This window comes from Triticum urartu, chromosome 1A, assembly GCF_056163025.1.
Source record: "Triticum urartu cultivar PI428250 chromosome 1A, HENAU_Tu73, whole genome shotgun sequence".
In the NCBI taxonomy this organism is placed as follows: Eukaryota; Viridiplantae; Streptophyta; class Magnoliopsida; order Poales; family Poaceae; genus Triticum; species Triticum urartu.
The window spans coordinates 417,661,938-417,682,291 of record NC_141873.1 but is presented as its reverse complement, the minus strand read 5'-3'; the positions used below and the strand labels follow the sequence as shown (position 1 = coordinate 417,682,291).

The 20,354-nt window shown below is 45.2% G+C and overlaps 3 protein-coding genes across 10 annotated transcripts; 2 read left to right on the top strand and 1 right to left on the bottom strand.

Annotated features, from left to right (window-relative positions):
* Positions 1 to 4,669: 4,669 nt before the first annotated feature.
* Positions 4,670 to 7,136, top strand: LOC125515162 (nascent polypeptide-associated complex subunit alpha-like protein 1). Its single transcript, XM_048680603.2, has 4 exons — positions 4,670 to 4,867; positions 5,666 to 5,750; positions 6,449 to 6,573; positions 6,655 to 7,136. Exons 1-4 carry the CDS (start codon positions 4,796 to 4,798, stop codon positions 6,988 to 6,990), a joined length of 618 nt encoding a protein of 205 aa, XP_048536560.1. The 5' UTR covers positions 4,670 to 4,795; the 3' UTR covers positions 6,991 to 7,136.
* Positions 7,137 to 10,704: 3,568 nt separating this feature from the next.
* On the top strand, positions 10,705 to 14,465 carry LOC125515152 (DNA-directed RNA polymerases II, IV and V subunit 12). The gene is made up of 3 exons (XM_048680596.2): positions 10,705 to 10,879; positions 11,144 to 11,236; positions 14,170 to 14,465. The coding sequence occupies exons 1-3, from the start codon at positions 10,837 to 10,839 to the stop codon at positions 14,190 to 14,192; spliced, it is 159 nt and encodes a 52-aa protein (XP_048536553.1). The 5' UTR covers positions 10,705 to 10,836; the 3' UTR covers positions 14,193 to 14,465.
* A 2,185-nt stretch (positions 14,466 to 16,650) lies between these two features.
* On the bottom strand, positions 16,651 to 19,946 carry LOC125515096 (uncharacterized). 8 transcript variants are annotated; one of them, XM_048680554.2, is made up of 4 exons: positions 19,796 to 19,946; positions 18,864 to 18,935; positions 17,903 to 17,999; positions 16,651 to 17,813 (listed from the first exon to the last, which is right to left on the bottom strand). In XM_048680554.2, the coding sequence occupies exons 3-4, from the start codon at positions 17,914 to 17,916 to the stop codon at positions 16,922 to 16,924; spliced, it is 906 nt and encodes a 301-aa protein (XP_048536511.2). In that variant the 5' UTR covers positions 17,917 to 17,999; positions 18,864 to 18,935; positions 19,796 to 19,946; the 3' UTR covers positions 16,651 to 16,921. The 8 variants fall into 8 exon arrangements, with proteins under 8 accessions (XP_048536511.2, XP_048536506.2, XP_048536498.2 ...); XM_048680549.2 differs by having other exon boundaries at positions 18,868 to 18,935; XM_048680541.2 differs by having other exon boundaries at positions 17,903 to 18,935.
* Between the last annotated feature and the right edge of the window lie 408 nt (positions 19,947 to 20,354).

Here is a 20,354-nt window from a genome sequence, read left to right as displayed (position 1 = left end):
TCATGAGCAACAATTCTTCCAATCACCTCCGTTGGCTTGAGATCTTTGTAATTGGGCATCATTTGGATCAATGTGCACACGGTATCATATTTTCCATCCAAGGCTCTTAGAATCTTCTTGATGATGAATCTATCGGTCATCTCTTCACTTCCTAAGCCGGCAATCTCATTTGTGATGAGAGCAAGCCTAGAGTACATTTCAGCGACACCTTCACCATCCTTCATTTTGAACTTGTCAAGTTGACTTTGAAGCACATCCAACTTGGATTCCTTGACGGAGTCGGTACCTTCGTGCATATCAATCAAAGTGTCCCAAATTTCCTTTGCATTCTCAAGACGGCTAATTTTGTTGAATTCTTCGGGGCACAATCCGTTGAAGAGAATATCACAAGCTTGAGCATTGTATTGCAACATCTTCAACTCATCCACGGTAGCTTCACGGTTTGGTTCTTTCCCATCAAAGAAGTCACCTTGCAAACCAACACACACAATAGCCCAAACAGCGGGGTTATGTCCAAGAATATACTGCTTCCAACTAGCAAAATTAGTACCATCAAAGTAAGGACCTCTACAGTGATAATTTCCCTCGCTAGACGCCATACTGTCCTAGGTTGTGAAACCAAGGCTATGACCACCAAAAGCTATGGAGATCAAAGCAAATGGAGACCAAAGCTCTGATACCACATGTAGGATCGAAAGTATGTCTAGAGGGGGGGTGATTAGACTACTTGACCAAATAAAAACTTAACCTTTTCCCAATTTTAGTTCTTGGCAGATTTTAGCTATTGTAGGACAAGTCAAGCAATCATCACACAATTCAAGCAAGCATGCAAAGAGTATATTGGCAGCAGAAAGTAAAGCATGCAACTTGCAAGAATGTAAAGGGAAGGGTTTGGAGAATTCAAACGCAATTGGAGACACGGATGTTTTTCCCGTGGTTCGGATAGGTGGTGCTATCCTACATCCACGTTGATGGAGACTTCAACCCACGAAGGGTAACGGTTGCGCGAGTCCACGGAGGGCTCCACCCACGAAGGGTAATGGTTGCGCGAGTCCACGGAGGGCTCCACCCACGAAGGGTCCACGAAGAAGCAACCACCCATGAAGGGTCCACGAAGAAGCAACCTTGTCTATCCCACCATCGCCATCGCCCACGAAGGACTTGCCTCACTAGCGGTAGATCTTCACGAAGTAGGCGATCTCCTTGCCCTTACAAACTCCTTGGTTCAACTCCACAATCTTGTCGGAGGCTCCCAAGTGACACCTAGCCAATCTACGAGACACCACTCTCCAAGAAGTAACAAATGGTGTGTTGATGATGAACTCCTTGCTCTTGTGCTTCAAATGATAGTCTCCCCAACACTCAACTCTCTCTCATAGGATTTGGATCTGGTGGAAAGAAGGTTTGAGTGGAAAGCAACTTGGGGAAAGCTAGAGATCAAGATTCATATGGTAGGAATGGAATATCTTGGTCTCAACACATGAGTAGGTGGTTCTCTCTCAGAACATATGAGTTGGAATTGTGTATGTGTTCTGATGGCTCTCTCCACGAATGAAGAGGAGGTGGAGGGGTATATATAGCCTCCACACAAAATCCAACCGTTGCACACAGTTTTCCAATCTCGGTGGGACCGAATCAACAAACTCGGTCGGACCGAAAAGGTAAACCTAGTGACCGTTAGAGATTTTCGGTGGGACTGACATGCAACTCGGTAGGACCGATATGGTTAGGGTTTGGGCATAACGTAATCTCCGTGAGACCGATTACACAAACTCGGTGAGACCGAGTTTGGTAATAAGCTAACCAGAGAGTTGGTCAGGTAAACTCGGTGGGACCGATTTGCTCTTTCGGTGAGACTGAAAAGTTACAAAAGGGAAACAAAGAGTTTACATTGCAATCTCGGTGGGACCGATTCGCTCTTTCGGTGAGACCGAAAAGTTACGAAAGGGAAACAGAGAGTTTGCAATCCCATCTCAGTGAGACCGAGATCCCTATCGGTAGAACCGAATTGCTAGAGTTTGGCAGTGGCTTATGACAAGTGAAACTCGGTGGCGCCGGATAGAAAGAATCGGTAGGACCGAGTTTGGCTTAGGGTTTAGGTCATATGTGGATATGGGAAAGTAGTTGAGGTTTTTGGAGCATATCACTAAGCACATGAAGCAAGAGGCTCATTAAGCAACACCTCATCCCTCCTTGATAGTATTGGCTTTTCCTAAAGACTCAATGTGATCTTGGATCACTAAAATATAAAATGAAGAGTCTTGAGCTTTTGAGCTTGAGCCAATCCTTTGTCCTTAGCATTTTGAGGGTTCCACTTTCACATCCATGCCATGCCAATCATTGAGCTTTCCTGAAATAGTCATCTTGGAATAGCATTAGCTCAATGAGCTATATGTTGTTATGAATTACCAAAACCACCTAGGGATAGTTGCACTTTCAAGACGTATTGCAATGCTTTGGGTCAAAGAATCAACCATGCTAAATCATCCATTCATTTCAGCAAAGGTTGCCCCCCAAAGTGTTAGGGATAATCTCAAACATATTCTGAATGTGAGCAATGAAACTTTGAGTGACAGGTATTTGGGCATGCCCACAGATGTTGGCCAGTCAAAGATGGGGACATTCAAATATCTCAGAGACAGAGTGTGGGAGAAAGTAAGGGGATGGATGGAGAAACTCTTGTCGACAGCGGGAAAAAAGTACTTATCAAGTCAGTTGCACAGGCTATACATGTTTACTCTATGGCTTGTTTCAGATTACCCCGTGGGCTATGTGAGAATATTACTTCGATAATTCGACAGTTTTGGTGGGGTAGTAAACAAGGGAGAAGGAAACCAGCTTGGGTTTCGTGGGACATTATGGCTAAGCCAAAATACCTAGGAGGTATGGGCTTTAGGGACATGGAAATCTTTAACCTTGCTTTGTTGGCTCGCCAAGCATGGAGATTACTGGTCGAACCTGATTCTCTTAGTGCAAGGATACTGAAAGCAGCTTATTACCCGAACTCAACCTTCTTAGAAGCTGATCTGGGCAGTCATCCATCACAAATATGGAGAGCAATGCTAGATGGTAGGGAGATCATGAAACAAGGGGCAATCGAACACATTGGAAATGGGCAAAACACGAAAATATGAGAGTCCAATTGGTTACCTAGGACTGACCCAATGCGCCCTATAGTAGCACTTACTGCCGACCCACCCACGATGGTGTCGGAGCTCATTGATGGTACCACAACTACATGGAGGGAGGATATGATCCGAACCAACTTCCTACCCTTTGATGCCGACACCATCATGTTCCCAATATGCGCAAGAAGTGTTGAAGATTTCTGGGCATGGTCCGCTGAGAGAAGCGGCAAGTTTACTGTCAGATCAGCGTACATGATGGTGATGCATACGAGGGAACGTCGGGTAAACTGGATAGAGGAACATTCGGGGGCTTCAACGCTGAATTCCAACAGTAAGGCATGGACAACTTTATGGCACACCAAGGTCCCGTCAAAGCTTAAGGTTTTCATGTGGCGATTGGCTAGGCACTCGATGCCATCGATGGACCTGCTACATCACCGAAACATGGCCAACACCAACTTATGTGCGTTGTGCGGGTGTGAAGATTCACGGAGGCATGCTTTACTAGACTGTACCATGTCGAGATGCATCTCGGCATGGTCTAACGAAGAACTTGTGGAGCGGATGAGCCTGAACAGTGATATAAATGCAAAAAACTGGATCTTTGCTATGCATGAGGTGCTATCTCAGGAAGAGTATGTGCTGACGGTGACCACACTCTGGGCTGTGTGGAGAGCTAGAAGGCAATATATGAAGGAATATTTTAGAGTCCTCTTTCGACAGACCAGTTTATCAAAACATATATAGCAGATTTAAACACCCTCGAGGGACCAATGAAGGAAACTGTCAAGCAGGCAGTCCCCCGTCCACGACGACGGATCCAGCCACCATAACTGAAGTTTTAAATTAACACCAATGTTGATGTAGCACAAAATCGGGGACGAGGGGTGGCAACGGCTAACTGCCGTGATCACACTGGAGCTTTCCAGGGGCTTCGGCTATCCTTTTTAAAGGAATCCATGACCCCCCCCCCCAACCCTTGAAGCTTTAGCGGTTCGGGAGGCTCTAGCCCTGCCGAAGATCTCAACTTGCACGGGATCCATGTGGCAACTGATTGCAAGGTCGTGGTGGATGATATCAACCATTGAAATCTGACAAGCTATGACGCAATTCTACAAGAAATTAGACTATAGTTCTTCTTTCATAAGTTGTAGTTTTGCCCATGAGTTGAGCTCGAATATCAAGACTCACAATTTGGCGAGGTATGTTTTGAAGTTAGGGGTTGGCCATCATGTTTGGTTAGGCACCCCGGGTGACATTTCTCTCATACCTATAAACGTTGTTCCAAGTTAATAAAACGCCTCGCGAGATTGTCTAAAAAAAAGCTGCTTTTTTGACGGAAAAAAAAGCTGTTTGTTTTTACGGAAAAAGAAAAGCCTGTTTGACGTCTACGCGCGTCAAATAGGAGCTCTCCACAAATGTAAACCTCGAGGAAAGAAAAGTTAAACCTCGGACTGTAGCCGCGTCATGTTGACATTGGGCCGAAAACCCTACAGGCCCATTCAGACCTAAGGTCACTTGTATAAAACGTCACGCGTCCTTGCGCCGTCTCCGTCGCAGTGACTCCCCTTTGCTTCCGCCTCCACAGCCCCCACTTTCCAACTTAGGGTTCTAGGGTTTCTCCAGCAGCGCCGGCGCCTCCACCCGCCCACCCAAACCCAACCACCATGACGGCCGAGACCGCGACGCAGGCGGAGCTGCTCCGCGCCGTTCTGGAAGAGCAGAAGCTCGCTGCGCAGGTGATGATCTAACCCTTCTGACCCCCCCCCCCCCCCCCCCCCCCCCCCGCCTGTCTCCTCTGTTCGGATCGGCCCGTGCTTCGCGTTCCGCTCGGCCGGATCGCGCCTGCCTGCTGCGCCAGGATGCGTTTTTGTTGTTGTTAGGCGTGCTTGGGGATTATATGCGGGGAAGGTTTTCTTAGATCTCGCACGCGATACGGTTTGACGGGATATGTAGTGGTTCCTCCGTTTCACAAGGTTGGTGATGTTTTTCTTAGATGGTCACGGACCAAACGCCCTTTGCGTTGAACGGTGGATTTAAAGTTTTGGGATGCTAGTAATTGGATCCTTCATGCGGAAATAGGACGTGCTAACCACTAAATTAACTTCAATATTGAATCTTATTCAGATGATTTTAAGGTCTTTTTTTCCCGTCGTATTAGCCTTACTAGATACAGTAGTATCTAGAACAGGTATAGCTATTGATACTCTGTCGGGAGAACCACTATAGAATTAGGACTATGAACTTCTGTTTCCTTTGGCAATAGAATTATTTATAGATCCTGACTAAAAAAGCTACTCCCTCTGTAAAGACATAAGAGCATTTAGATCAGGGTGACTACTTGGCCTCCTGTTAGTCTGCCCACCAATGATCATGCTGTGCTATTTGATCAATGGCAACAAGGACTGTTTATTGTATTTTGGTTTCATGCATCCAGATTAATTTGTTGTATTTATCAGATCTGGTCAGATTTTGTTTCTCTACTTGTCACTGCTTGTCAGGTAATCTAAACTGGTTGAAATAATTTGTGCTTCCAGGGAGACGAGCCCGTAGTTGAGGATGATGATGATGAGGAAGATGAGGATGATGATGACGAGGATGACAAAGATGATGATGTTGAGGGTATGAAGAAATTCTTAGTATTTTTTTACACACTTTTGGCTGATCGTATGCGTGTTCAATATTAAATATATGCCTTAGTTATTTATTTGCATGAAAGTTTGTATCGACTAATTGAAAAATTACAAAATGGTAGCAAGGTTAGGTTAATTTTGTCAACAAATCATTTAAAGTCCGCATATCTGTCTGAGTGGTAAGTACCATGTGTATTTACTGGTCCTTTAGGTTCATTTTAGTGCTATTTGCATTCACATAATCTGTTCAGTTTTTGTGTGTTTGTTCTCAAACATGACAGCTTTTTTTACAGTAAAATTGTTGTTGACATGTTCTCCCTGACATATAGTGCAGTAGTACTTAACAGCTTGATTGAAATACTGGTTTGAAAATTGCAGTATATTCTATTATATCCATTGTTTCTGTATCCACCATCGATCAATTGATGTTTTTTCCATTTTGTGTTCATGGTTTTCAATTGCCAATGAGTTGTTGCAACTTATGATGTGAGGCCAAGACATATTGATGGTGTTCTTCTATGCTATTACTGTACATGTCTTGATGCTTTCACACTTCAGCATTGCAAACTGTGAATTACTGATTGTGTAATTTATGGTCCCATGAAGCTGTTTTGTTGCATACTTCAAACTTGTTGATGCTTGGTCTATGTTATCAAATTTAATTGTTTACTATCTGATGATGAGCAGGAGTTGATGCAAGTGGAAGATCTAAGCAGAGTAGGAGTGAGAAGAAGAGCAGGAAGGCCATGCTGAAGCTTGGCATGAAGACTATCACTGGCGTGAGCCGTGTAACTGTCAAGAAGAGCAAGAATGTGAGCTGCCGAGTGCTCTTATCTCGTCTTCACAACTTTTCTTGGTTAATTTCTTGCTGCTAACTATTGTTTCATTCCCAGATCCTGTTTGTCATCTCCAAGCCAGATGTATTCAAGAGCCCTGCCTCTGACACCTATGTCATTTTCGGTGAGGCTAAGATTGAGGATCTGAGCTCACAGCTGCAGTCCCAGGCTGCCGAGCAATTCAAAGCGCCTGATCTTAGCAGCGTCATCTCAAACCCTGAGGCTTCTACAGCTGTTCAGGAGGATGACGAGGATTGTGATGAGACTGGAGTTGAGCCTAAGGACATTGAACTGGTGATGACCCAGGCCGGTGTGCCTAGGCCCAAGGCTGTGAAGGCGCTCAAATCTGCTGACGGTGACATAGTCAGTGCTATCATGGAACTGACGAACTAGCCGGGCCCAGCCTGTGATATTATGTCAGTTTTTCCTTGTTTACATGGGAATACATGAGTTGTAACGTTTGGTGGTCATGTGTGTGAACTTTGAGCTGCTCTGTATTAGCAAAGACCTGAGGCAATGTCGAATGAGCTTCTTTTTCATGCATTGGAGCAAATCCTGGGTTGGTTTCTCAGTGGGTCTGTGTTTTCTTGCAAATCTGGGTTCAATGAAATTCCAACATCTCGCCATTGCTATACACGTTTGTGTTTGCAGCCTAAAACTATAAGGCCAGACGCGATCTTTGCTGCGTTCTGCTTTTGCAGGTTTCCTCGCACACCATGCGCGGTTTCCTCTTGTATATACTTTGCCTAAAAATTCTGGATGTGCAAAATGTCATCCTTGTATCTCCATACAGTGTATCATCTAAGAGATTCTACAGCTGGGTTACTAGCCGACCGGTCATTTTTTGCTAACCAAACTCGGCTCCTCAAGCGGCTTGGACGCCACTCTGTCCCCAGTAAAACCCTCACCTGGACCAAACCCTAGCTCACTATCCGCTCTTTGTCAATTCCACTCCACGGGCGGCGCAAGTGTTTTTCACTTTTCCCGCATGATCTATCAAGGTGCAAACGGGTGACGCAAGTGTTTTTCATTAGTCCGGGCCTCTTACAATGGAGATAATAACCCTACGCCTCGTGATCCGAAAAGGCTTTCTTTGTTTTGTGTATGAATCAGAGATTACAACGTGTATGTGAGAGAGTCTGAGAGAGCGAGATGGAAGAATGAAAGCCCCTCGTCTAAGTGGTTGCCATGGTTTTCGACTGATTTCGCCCCGCGTCCACCCCTTCACTCACTTAGGGCAACTCCAATGACATGCACCAAAACAAACACATCGGACATTCGCATGGATAGCGGTAGCCGGTAGAGGAGCTGGTCATCCAAACAGAGACATCAAATAAGTATCAAATCTGAATGTCTGTATTCCCCTGAACCTCGCCATGTTTGTTAATGATTTAGAGGAATTTTTTTATACCACCCACATTGCCGACGTTTGATTACAATTTACAGTGTTGATGGCAGAAAAATGCCCGTACCACGGCTTGAACATTTAGGGACATTGGAGTTACCCTTATAGCATCTACAACCACAAATAGCAAAATCCGGCCCCAAACGTCTGTGGATAGTGATTGGACAACACATAAAATTGCTCCTCCACAACCGGATCCATCAAACCAAATCCTCAAATCCATATTAATCTCATGCAACGTACATACGCAATTGAATACATGTCATCGGGAATACCAAAAAACATGCTCTACTAACTACGAATGAAAGGACATTAGAAAAAGTTCACCCGTGGTCGGCCTTGCCCTTACCCTTCCCGTCCTCCATGCTGGAGTAGCATTCGAATACGGTGAACAGATCGAGGCGAATCTGCTCACTGCTGGAGCAGTCTGATCCGTCACCGTCTTCATCCTTCTCCTTCTCGAGGGGCAGTCCGACGATGGCACGACCCGTCCTCCTTTGGTCTTTTGCCATCGCCTTCCCTGCCTTCCTTCGCCGCTTCTCGGCTATATATGCACGGAGGGCTTCCTCCAGCGCCGCCTCGCGGGGCTACCGAAGCCGCCTCCACGTCCCAGGCTGTCGGTGCCGCCTCCACCGTGACGGTTGTAGATACTCTTAGAGAATCTGCAGCCGGACGCCCCAAACCCGCCTGAAATGCCCGGCCGGACCACTCGGTCACAAAAATGCGACCTAGACGGGCGCCTCAAATGCACGGGCTGAGCGCCCCCCATATCCAGCCTAAATATGGGGCGGATATGGCGGCGCCCGAGCACGTCCGCCACGTCGTCCCCGGCCCATGCTGGCCCGCGCGACCCCACATATATTCCTCCCCACACGCTCGCCGGACCAAACCCTAGCCACTTCACTTCACTCCCCTCTACCCCCCATGCTCCTGTCCGGCGATCTCTTACCTTCTCCGGCATGGCGGGTAGTGGATCTGAGTCCTACACCTTCAGATCCATCCAACCCGAGCTCATCCCACGCGACCCTCGAGGAGGAGATGGTCGTCTGGCCTGCGCTTCGCCACTCTCGGGAGGAGGCCCGTGTGAGGTAACACTCGGACTCCTTCCGTCGAGAATACATTGCGTTCGCCCAAATGGCACATGGATCCCATGCTAGATGTGCCATCGCTGCCTCACTGGAGGTGTTGCAGACCGTCTGCATCCGACTTCGATGGCGGACGCGCAAACCTTCTGTTGGCATGCCGAGGCCATGGACGCACCATGGGCGTCGTCTGACGCAAACATGGCGTGGCGTGCCCGCCAAGCGAGGCAGTGGGCGCGGGAGGCGACGGCAGTCCTCGCGGCAGTGGACGTCGACGAGGTGGAGTCGCATTCTCCGACGCCCCGTATGGTGCACCGGTTCGGGCGCCGCAACCGCGTCATGGTGGATGTCGTCGGCTCATCTCAAGACGGATCCATCATCGACCTGGCATCCATCGGCACCGTTCGGGTTTCGGGCTCTGACGAGGAAGAGTAGGGCATGGGAGATGGCGCCTTGAGTCCTGTGAGCTGGCTCGTGTGCCATGCCCTACGCTAACTTGTCGGCGACCGGACCAACACTCTTGCGAACGCAGCCGGCGGCCGGACATGGGCATGGCGGAGCCGGACGAGCCCCTCTTAAAGACCGGTTTACGTTGCATGTAATAATATGGATTTGAGGTTTCTAATTTGAGGTATCCGGATGTAGAATGAAATATTTGAGGCGTGACCGGTCACTGCCCGCGGATGCGCTGGCGTTTAAGGGGTTGGATTTTCCAAGTTCAGATGTAGATACTCTTACTCCTTCGCACTCTAATAAAACGAAAAAAAGAAGCGGAACAGTAGCACACGCGGGAAAGGACGAGAAGCGGCAACGTAAGGGAGATCGCGGGTCCACGTTAGAGCATCTCTAGCAGATTCTGCAAACCGGGCCATCCGGCAAAATAACCGCCGGTTCGGGGACGAAGGTCGTTTTGCCGGTCTGAATAGATCCCGCAAATTCGGCCGTCCCGATTTTTTTTTGTGGAATACTGAATCCACGGGATCATTTCCTTCATATCTACGGGATTTGAGCTCTTTTTTACAGGACTAAAAACATGGAAACGGTTGGCGGAATAGAACTTTCAGCTCCCGCCACGGTCTTCCCCGAGCGCGATCTCGCTGGAACGCGTTGATGCCGGCAACCACTAGACCCTAGCTACCGCCCCGCGAGTTGTCGCCGCCCCGTGAGTTGCGACCGTGGGCTACTCTAGCTAGCTAGCTGCCGCCGCCGCCCTATGAACTGCGACCGTGGGCTACTCTAGCTAGCTAGCCGCCGCCGCCGCCGCTAGCTAGCTGTTGCTGCCTGCTCCTCGCGTCCGTCCCCGCGCTCCTCATCTTGCTCCACAGCGTCGTCGACATCGGCAAGACGTGTGCTCCTTCTCGCGCCGCGGCACCTCCGCCGCTGCTCCTGCCTCGTCTGCGGATGGGGAGATATGGCGAGGAAGATGAACCCAATTATAATTTAGCGGATGTTTTTGGAGGGTTTATATAATTTTGCTGGAACCATTGAATACTTTTACGGGATCTTAACTATCAGAGCAAAAGTCATACCCCAAAAAGGTAGAGATGCTCTGATCTCCTATCGCCGCCAGAACCCCGACCATCCTCCCCCTCTCTAGATGATAAAGTTGCTGATCTAACGGCCCAGAGAAAAGTGGCCAGCCCGTTAAGCGTTGCCTTCCCTATTTCACCCCGCTCGCGGCGCCGCCCCTCACGAACCTAACTTTTCTAAACCCTACTCCATCCTCTTTGCGACCCTCTACTGGTCTCCCCGATGGATCCACAGCAGCCGGAACCCGTCAGCTATCTGTGCGGAGGTGATCTCTCTCTCTCTCTCTCTCTCTCTCTCTCTCTCTCTCTCTCTCTCTCTCTCTCTCTCTCTCTCTCGTTTATTTTTCGCCCAGATGTTACGCGCCCTGCGTTGATTCGATTTGTCGACCACGAACAGAAGCACGGCGTTGTGCCGATCTGACTTGCCTGTGCCTCTCACAATTATCATTGAGCTCCCCGTTGGATTTCTCGTATAGATAATTTGATTCCCCCTTCATATTTTCAACGATTATGTGTATGCGTTCCTACAGATTGCGGAGCTGAGAACACGCTGAAGACAGGGGATGTGATCCAGTGCCGTGAGTGTGGCTACCGCATCCTCTACAAGAAGCGCACCCGCAGGAGTATGGCCCCTTCTCTTTATTCACTCCACCCATTCTTAATCTGTCTGATAGGTTATAAATTGCTTGTGCCTTGTGCTGTTGACATGTCCTTCTTGATCTAGTTGAGCCAGTGAACATAGTTCCCTGACTACCACCTCAAACAAACACACAAAATCATTACTGTGCAATTACGTTTAGAAAACAAGATATAATATGCATCTGAAACATTGAAATTCAGTTTCAGTAAACCTGGAAGTGTTCACAATCCTCCTTTAGCGGTGGAAATAGTTGGTCACCACATGTTCATCATTGTAATCTCCCGCTGTATAGTTACTAATGCACAGTGGATCTAAGTATGTGCCAGTTCTAGGTGATCTGGAAGTGCTTATAAGCTGTCTACATGCTTCCATTTACTTGTGCATTAGTTTCTGATTTGCTCAAGGAGAATGAAGATCCATATGGAAATAGGAAGTTTAAAAAGTCTACATAACCTCTTGAATCTTGGGAAAAAGCTGCATAACTCCAATAAATTGGAAACCTCATTTTCTATCCCAAAATTGCTTGCAAACACAATTTCTGGGGTAAAATATATGGTTTGAAGTTTATGAGGTTATGCAGATTTTTCACCAATATTCAAGTGGTTATCTAGATTTTTTTAGAAACTATGGAACATATATCATTGAAGGTACTCTTCGACCAATCTTACTTTATTTAGGACAATTTATTATACTAATGCACATTGGATGCAAGTATGTGCCAGGTGTATATGGTCACTCAAGTGTATATGTACCTTGTGCATGCTTCCATTTTCTCCTGCAATAGTTTGTCACTTACTCAAGCTAGAGTTAAAAACAAGAGTTAAATGTACTGGAGGTCCTAAAAGTTTCATCAAGGTGTCACTGTAGTCCTAATTCTTTCAAAATGCATCTTTAGATCCTAATTCTTTAGTAAGTGGTTCATTTGAGGTCCTTTTTTCACGAGTGCTCGTTGACCTGCCCGCGTGGCACGTTGACCCATGCCACGTCGACAGAGGGCCCAACTGGCTGGCGAGGAAAATACACTGGTGATCCTAAAAGTTTATGAGCAGTGTCACTTTAGTCCTATTATTTTTCAAAACGCACGTTTACGTTCTAATTCTATAGTAAGTAGTTCATGCGAGGTCCTTTTTCGCACGATCATTCTATAGCTTGTGGAGGAGGCAACGCTGCCGACGCTGCTGCAATGCTCCTCTTCGCTTCCTTGCCGAGGAGCTTGCTGCCCCAGCCATGGCGACGGTGTGGGCATGAGAGAGAGAGAGAGAGAGAGAGAGGTGGGAAATGTCAAGAGGGGGAGGGTACAAGGGGCTTTCTCTAAAAAAAAAGAACAACCACAACGGCCTCTAAGTTGACATGGCATGGGTCAATGCGTCACGCAAGCATGTCAGAGAAAGATCGTGCAAAAAAGGACCTCGCGTGAACCACTTACTATAGAATTAGGATCTAAACATGCATTTTGAAAGAAGTAGGACTAAAATGACACTGCCTAGAAACTTTTAGGACCTCCAGTGTAATTTTCTCGCCTGGCGGTTGGGCCCTCTGTCGACGTGGCGTGGGTCAACGCGCCACACGTGCAGGGCAATGAGCGCTCATGGAAAAAGGACCTCGCATGAACCACTTACTAAAGAATGAGGACCTAAAGGTGCATTTTGAAAGAATTAGGACTAAAGTGACACCCCGATGAAACTTTTAGGACTGCCAGTGCATTTAACTCTAAAAACAATACTGAAATAGATTGTTTGGAGAAGTCTACACAACCTCTTGAACTTAGGGAATAGCCGCTTACCACCATTAAGTTTTAAACCGAACTTTCTACCTCAAGGTTTCGTGCAAACACAATTAAGAGGGTTTTTTCACCAAAGTTCACATGGTTTTCTAGGCATTTTCATAATAATTTTGAAACATAAATGGTTGGAGATTCTCAAGGACCAATTTACTTATAACTTTGTCAACAATTACTTTAGCTGAACCATCTTTTTTGTTTATAAAATGAGAACACCAAGTCCTGATTTTTGTAATGATCATAATACTTAACTTCTGTGCCTTTCTTAAATACATGATGTGTTTGGCTCACCCACTTGTATTTAAGGTTCACAAGGAGGTATATTAATCAGATTGTTTCTATCTGTTACTTTGTTTCTATTCATAACTTCATCCACTATTGAACTTGTTAATATACTATAAACCAATTGAGTACGGATTTGTGCAACACTTTGTGGCTTAGCCAAGCTATAAAAGTTTGAAAGATTTACATAGCCTCTTGAACGTTTTGAAATGCCATGAGCACAAATTTTTTAACGGATATATACCGCAGCACAGTTTATGCAATTATGTGTTCTAGTAATATTTTTCTGTTTGTAGAGGTACACTTTTGTTTCTTTAACCCCCTCCCCCCTCTTTCCTGTCGTCAAAGCCAATGTTGCTACCCCTTTTTCTGTCTTCAAAGCCAATACTATTGCTACTAAATCTAACTATGTTGACTTGTGTTAAATGAAAATAACCGGGTACATGTCAGTTACATACGTATTTTACATTACAAACAATGCACTTGACATATCCCTTGGATCCTCAAGATGCAGCCACCTGGCCCACCTATCGATAATTAGGAATACGGTCGATCTTGCTACTTTTGTGAGGCCTACTGATGTTTGATTGCAAAGTGGTTGCGACGAATTAGTTGGTTTTAGGTTCAAAGCAGGCACGTGATTGTCTATTTCTTAGTTTTTGTTTTGACCATGAACTAACAAGAAGTAAAAAAAAATGCTCTCATGGTTGTTATGGTTGAGAAAGATCTGATGTATGCTCAATGATACCACTTAATATTAGATTTTAATTAAGTTCAAACTGAATTTGTTTGCAACATATAATCTCTGCGTGCTGTGTGCAATCTCTGATTAAACCGTCTCCTTGCTTGGGCAGTTGTTCAATACGAAGCTCGCTGAAGACAGAAGAAAAAACATCATTCACTGTTGGTTCGTGCCTCGATTGATGTGGAGTGTGCCCTGAGACAAAGCTACAATGGAGAAATGTATTATATACAGTACTTTTAGGTCTTATTTGTCCGTTGGACTTTGGCTTGAAGTGGTAAAACTTGTTGTAACCGTATTGAGATTTTAGACGTTTGAGAATCCAGATTATGCGTCCTGAAAGCTGGATATCGAAAAATGGTTATTATTGCTATTGCCAGCAATAAAATGCTCTGTTGGTTGGTTGCAGCGTCTTGCTCTATTTGCTGCCTGAATTGCTATTTCCTTAGTTTAGTGCCGTGTTCTTTAGTTTTGCTAAACTGACCTTTGTAATGTTCTTCGTGACTTACGGATTTTCATTACGTCATTGCCATATTCGGGGTATGACTATTGCCCTGTAGGATACAATTTATAGGTGATCATATTAGGACATGTTTGGTTTTAGCCTAGGTTTGCCCTACCTAGGCTAAATTTTGGTGGAGCTTTTGGTTGCCCATGAACTGACCAACATTGGCTATAAAAATAAACTAGGATAGCCAAAAAGGCATTGGCATGCCAAAAGAATTGGTTGCCATCTAACCAAATTTTGTGGTCATGGCCAAAACATACCCTGGATCACTCGCTTCCGCTTCCTGTGACACGGTGAAATATAACAGAAAAATGCTTTGCAAAGAAACATATTTATCATATGCATCCAGACGCTTTTTTTTCTTTCAAGAAGACTCAAGGCCGTATAATGGAGAAGGTCATAGCGGAAAAAGGATTCATTTTGGCTAGAGTGCCCAAATCCGCTATATACTTGACACGGGTTTGCCGTGATGCTGGAACTATGGCAAATGCATCTATCGGTACAACCCTCCCCCCCCCCCCCCCCCCCCCCCACCCCCCACCCTACACAAAAATAGAAAGCATTCAAATTTTGAGGTTGCCGAAGTCTTCTTTCTCCAGCATCCACCAACGACGATCCGCCAAGAAGTCGTCGATGCAGACCAAGAGACGCCGGTGGCCGCAACTACAAAGCAAATGCCACCCCCTAGAAAAATACGTCGATAAGGGCATGTAGAGACTCCAAAGACTATGAAGACCATAAAAGCCGGCCCAAATTCAGATGGATCCACTGGAAAATTAAACCGATCGAATCCCGAAAGACCCGTCGAAGACTCCACACATCCTCCATTGGTGTTAAAAACACCAACGAAACAGGTAAAGGACGGAGAGAACATTATTCCTACTCTTGGATAACGCCACCACTTCGCCGCCCCAAACCAAACACGAAGAATCTCTAAAGAGAAACTGAAAAAAAACACTCATGCCGTTGTACGACTAGTCCGATTTGATGTCGAGTCCACCGCTGGTTTCACCAATGTCAATGTCCATCGTCGTACCACAACAACCCTCCAGCGCTCCCTCCCCCTCCGCCGGTTTCACCAATGGCAATGTCCTTCGTCGTACCTCCAGAGCTTCCACAACAATACCCCCCCCCCCCCCCCCCCCCCCCCCCGATCTGGAGCTCCCTGTCGCCACGCAGGTTTTGCCTGGGGATACACCCTAGCGGCAGCAAGAGGGTTGGAAGGTGGGTGTCAGTTAGGGTTTACTCCGTCACCCGCCTCAGTCACCTTTCTCAAGGGCGTGACTTTTGTTTGTTTGTCATGTGCAAGTGCAACCAGACGTTTTGGTCTTATATGTATCGTCAAACTAATGCATATAAGAAGGTTTGAGTGGGACTTGAACGCCAAATTTCCTTTTTAACGTTTTGATAGACCTGTACCCAAAACCAGCTGAATATCCAAAACAACGATCATACTAGATAAACCTTAGTTTTCTTGTCTGGCTATATCATCATCATCTTCTCATGACTAATTAGTCAAAATCTGTCATTGCCATTTTCTGGGATACACCCAACGACATCCACATCATTCTGACGACTTAAAGAAAGTGCTCTACAAGATATTTGGAGATGCAACAGTTATCAGGCGATAGCACAATTAAATGAGTTGCACTCCGCAATCCCTATAGACTAAAACAACAGAACATAAGCAGCAATGATTTCCACAATGAACCCCCCCCCCCCCCCCTCTCCCCCCAACACACACACATCATGTCAAAATAACCTAGCAACAGCAATATTATGAACTCTCGAGTCTTGTGCAATCAAAAGCCATCATTTCTTCATGCAAAAAACTACTAGAAACTCTTCGCGGAAAAGGAGATGGATGTCATGCACAATTCTCCTTGATACACTTCACAGGAAAATACATTGCTCATTTTATATTTGTTTCCCCTTCCCCCGTTATTTCCATGAGCAAATTTGTTCAAATATCACCATGATGAAATAGCTCTCGCACCAATAAATGCCATCAGCGTAACCATAGTAACAGGGCATGAAAGAATCCATATGAAGAACGAAGAGAAAGGGAAAGAATGAACCAATCCCTGGGAGAAAATGCAGTTATATCTCATTTCAACTTAATCACAGAACCACCTCACACAGAAAAAAAAAGACAAAGACTACCAAGAACAAGGCATTGAATAGAGACATTTAGAAGGGAAGTTCTGCATCTGCACTAGAACGTTTCTAACAGATATAATACACGAATAGTAAATAGGCCAAGATATTTATTCTTAACCACCACTAACTATTTTACAAGGATGGCTTGGCTGTTTGTAATAACTAAATACTGCACAGGTAGTGTTGCTTCGGCCGATCATGGATCATGCTGGCTTCTTTGCGTGTATCTCAAACGCTGCCGTCTTCCCGGCGGAAATGTTGGGCCATCCTGCCTCCTATCAATACCTGCACGATTGTTTCCAGCGTAACGGCGATCAAAGATGCCATGGCGATATCCGCGGTAACTGCTGGTGTGCCTAGAGTGCCGATTCGAGAAACCCTGGCGCAGCCAGCTTTGCGCGCTTGACCGTCGGATGCCCTGCCAATCTGCACGTGAGCTGCGCCTATCACTGAATGGCCTGGGCTGTGGCAGAAACCTAGGGAAGGCATGCCTTCCATCTGGCCAAATGGTAGGTGATCCTAGTCTTCCATTCAGCCAGGGCCTAGGGGCACGATGTCTATCCGGTGATTCTACTTGGTCTTGGGCAGGAGACCACCACTCATCACCACTTTCTTCCCCAGAATCTTCATCAGGAGACATTGCATCTCTAGTCTCAATAACATAGTCACCAACTATTACTGCACCAGGATTCTGTGACCTGATTGCACTAATCACATCACCAAACTCCTGCTCACGTTCAAGGCGATCCCAAGACCTTTTCCTTGAGATATCTACAAGGGCAGACTTTACACGCAGGTGAGCTGTTCTAGCATGCTCACGCAGCTGCTCATAGCTACCAACAAATTTGCAGCAATCATGGGAGCAACACCTCGACTTCTCGTCCAGATACTTTCTGACTTCTCCAGCAGGAATCCAGCCTGATACTGATCCTCTACAGAGAGGACACTTCATGTCAACTGAAATTTGCATAGCATCATGACATTCTTGCATTATAATGCTACTTTCTCCTAAGAATGGTGTTGAATTAGCAGATTCTTGGTTATTAGCATTGTCAATGTGTCTTCTGAGGCTTGGGCTCAACAAATGTCTGGAAATCGTACTATAGTGAGATCTTGGTTGGACTGTTCTGTTATTGGAGTTTGAAAGCACCGAAGAGGTTGAGTGTGAATCACGGACCTTACTATCTCCATTCATTTCTCTGAACCGGTCTAGGCAATTAGAGTGTCGATGGCTTGTGTTACAAATATAACTTCTGCAGCCATTCTTGTACGAACTGCATATAAGTAAAACAGCATTGTGTGGTTGCTCCATACAAATAGGGCAAGAAATCCTGTCCCATTCCATATGCAGAGCAGTGCATGATGTGACTGTAGGTCTGTTACTTTTCTTACTTGTCATCTTGAAATCAACTGTGACGAATCTACTTTATCGTTAGAATTGTTGAAGAAAGAATTATTAATTGACTCAAGTCGAGCATTTATACAGATTAAGAAAAACATTATCTTGCTAAACATAATTTCATTGCAATACCGAATTAAACATTAATACATTTTTACAATGGCAAAGAAAAAGGAACTGTCTTACTAAAGCTTTAAGATCATCTGGGGGGATCATATTTTAGTTTCCAAATCAGTGTTAGCCCTAAGGACTAAGAAGATTATCATGGTGCAAAGTAACTCATGCCTTGCAAAGATACTAATCACAATTCTAGAAAGTTCTGGTACAAATGGTAAATAGCTAAAATCATTCTCAAGATTTTGGACATTAAGAAATAAACATCGTGAAGCTAAAGTTTCATCAGTACAATAGTTCTTGTCTAACATGCGTTATAGTGAAATATGAATTACTAGCTTGAATCTTCGTACAAACTGTTCCAAGACATTGACGGCATTAAACAAGGCAAATCACAACAGATTAAAATTAGTAATTTGCCACAGGAAAAGTTCTATAGTAAAATGTTACATTAGTTATCAGCAGTGAAATAAATGTAAATATATATATTAAGACAACTACAAAAAGGATGAGAAATGAGTAAAGCAGATGGTTAAGACAAATGCACCTTCAGAACAAAATTGAAAGCAGATGTCTCAAGCACAAAAGTAAGTTCATTAAACTGTGGGAAGGGGTTAGCAATAACCTACAGGCAGCAGGCGTAGGTTCTGCACGCTTCTAAGTCAAGAGCTGTGATAATATTGACACAACAGAAATCCTGAAATAATTTTAAACCATCAGTCTCGTAAGATCATAATCTACAATACATAACAACCAATAAGTAGAATAAAAAAGCATCCGGAAAAGGAGTTATTTTGTTTGGATAAGTTCATAACTGACTGAAACATTAGTACTTGGCTGCTAGCACAGATAGGAATCAAATATGTGAATTTACATTATACATGAAAACAGAAATTTCCCAGGCTTGTGATTTCTATCAAAAGTAGAAATACGAAGATTAGTGACAATGTAGCATTTCTCACTAGGAGTTGACAGCAGCCTTGAAAATAAGCATAACAACCCCAACATGACCTCTGGAAACAACAAAGTAGCCCACAAGTATAACAACGGTTTAGCATACTCATGTCTACAACATAGATTCGGAATTGGAGAGGCTAATATCTCCTAGGTGATCTTACAGTCCTATGCTTTCTAGGCCACGCTTCTTAATAAGATAGTCAACAGAAGATCGCTCGTGTGAAAAAGATCAAATACGTTCGAACCAACAAAGGATTGGTGCAATCCATATTGATTCTTTATTTAATTAATAATTTTAACACCGACAAGGACAGCAGCCGGTGAGTTTTTCCTCTCTAGTTTCCTCGAGACCATCAAAATCCCCAATCCCCACTAACCGTACAACGGATCGGCAACCAAATCCCCTCCCTCCGCAGCCAAATTATCCTGTTGAGCCGAGAAAACCTAGCCAATCAACGGCGCTATTGCCTACCAACCCTGCCCGTGGCCGATAATTTAGATCGGGTCGATCTAGCGCCGATCGGGAGGAGGGAGGCAAAATCATCCGAGAGAAACAAGAACACACGACGGGGAGAAAACGGAAGAAAGTGAAATTATTACGGCGGTTTGACGAGACCGCAGATCGGATTAGGCCGACCCTCCTTGTCTGCCTTTTCTTGCTTGGGAGCCTTTCTTTCGGGTATTTTTCCCGTGGCGGAACAGGTAGGGGGTGAGGGGTATTGGTTGCGTTTGTGGTCGCGCGCGTGGGAGGGGTGGGGTGGGGTGGGGTGGGGTGCGGTTTTATGGCGAACGATGGGGAGGGGGGCCGGTTGGGTTCCTTTTCATTTTCATTCAGTACTTCTCTTGTTTAAAGCCAGGAAGGGAGTAGTTTTTTTCGTCATGAATGATTTCTTCAGCTCAACGTTCTGATTCAACCTTTTTTTCCCCTAAACTAAGTACTCCCTCCATTTTCTTAGTCTGGTCATAGTGAGGAGTAATTTAGACTAGTGTCATACATATGACACTAGGGTAAATTACTATCTTCATAGTGCAAAGTAATATAGTAATAGTATCATAGATTGCTTCATTTATTATTTCATAGACTCATTTTGCCTCAGGAAGCGCTATGTTATAGTAACATATTATGTTACCACAAGCACCTCTTTCCTCATTAAATAGT

Bases quoted from the DNA above. Each gene is read 5' to 3' on its own strand.
- LOC125515162 (XM_048680603.2), top strand. From the start codon at position 4,796: ATGACGGCCGAGACCGCGACGCAGGCGGAGCTGCTCCGCGCCGTTCTG. The intron at 4,868-5,665 runs GTGATGATCTAA...TTGTGCTTCCAG, and splicing joins AGCAGAAGCTCGCTGCGCAG to GGAGACGAGCCCGTAGTTGA. The intron at 6,574-6,654 runs GTGAGCTGCCGA...TTTCATTCCCAG, and splicing joins CTGTCAAGAAGAGCAAGAAT to ATCCTGTTTGTCATCTCCAA.
- LOC125515152 (XM_048680596.2), top strand. From the start codon at position 10,837: ATGGATCCACAGCAGCCGGAACCCGTCAGCTATCTGTGCGGAG. The intron at 10,880-11,143 runs GTGATCTCTCTC...GCGTTCCTACAG, and splicing joins CGTCAGCTATCTGTGCGGAG to ATTGCGGAGCTGAGAACACG. The intron at 11,237-14,169 runs GTATGGCCCCTT...TTGCTTGGGCAG, and splicing joins CAAGAAGCGCACCCGCAGGA to TTGTTCAATACGAAGCTCGC.
- LOC125515096 (XM_087523393.1), bottom strand. From the start codon at position 18,124: ATGACAAGTAAGAAAAGTAACAGACCTACAGTCACATCATGCACTGCT.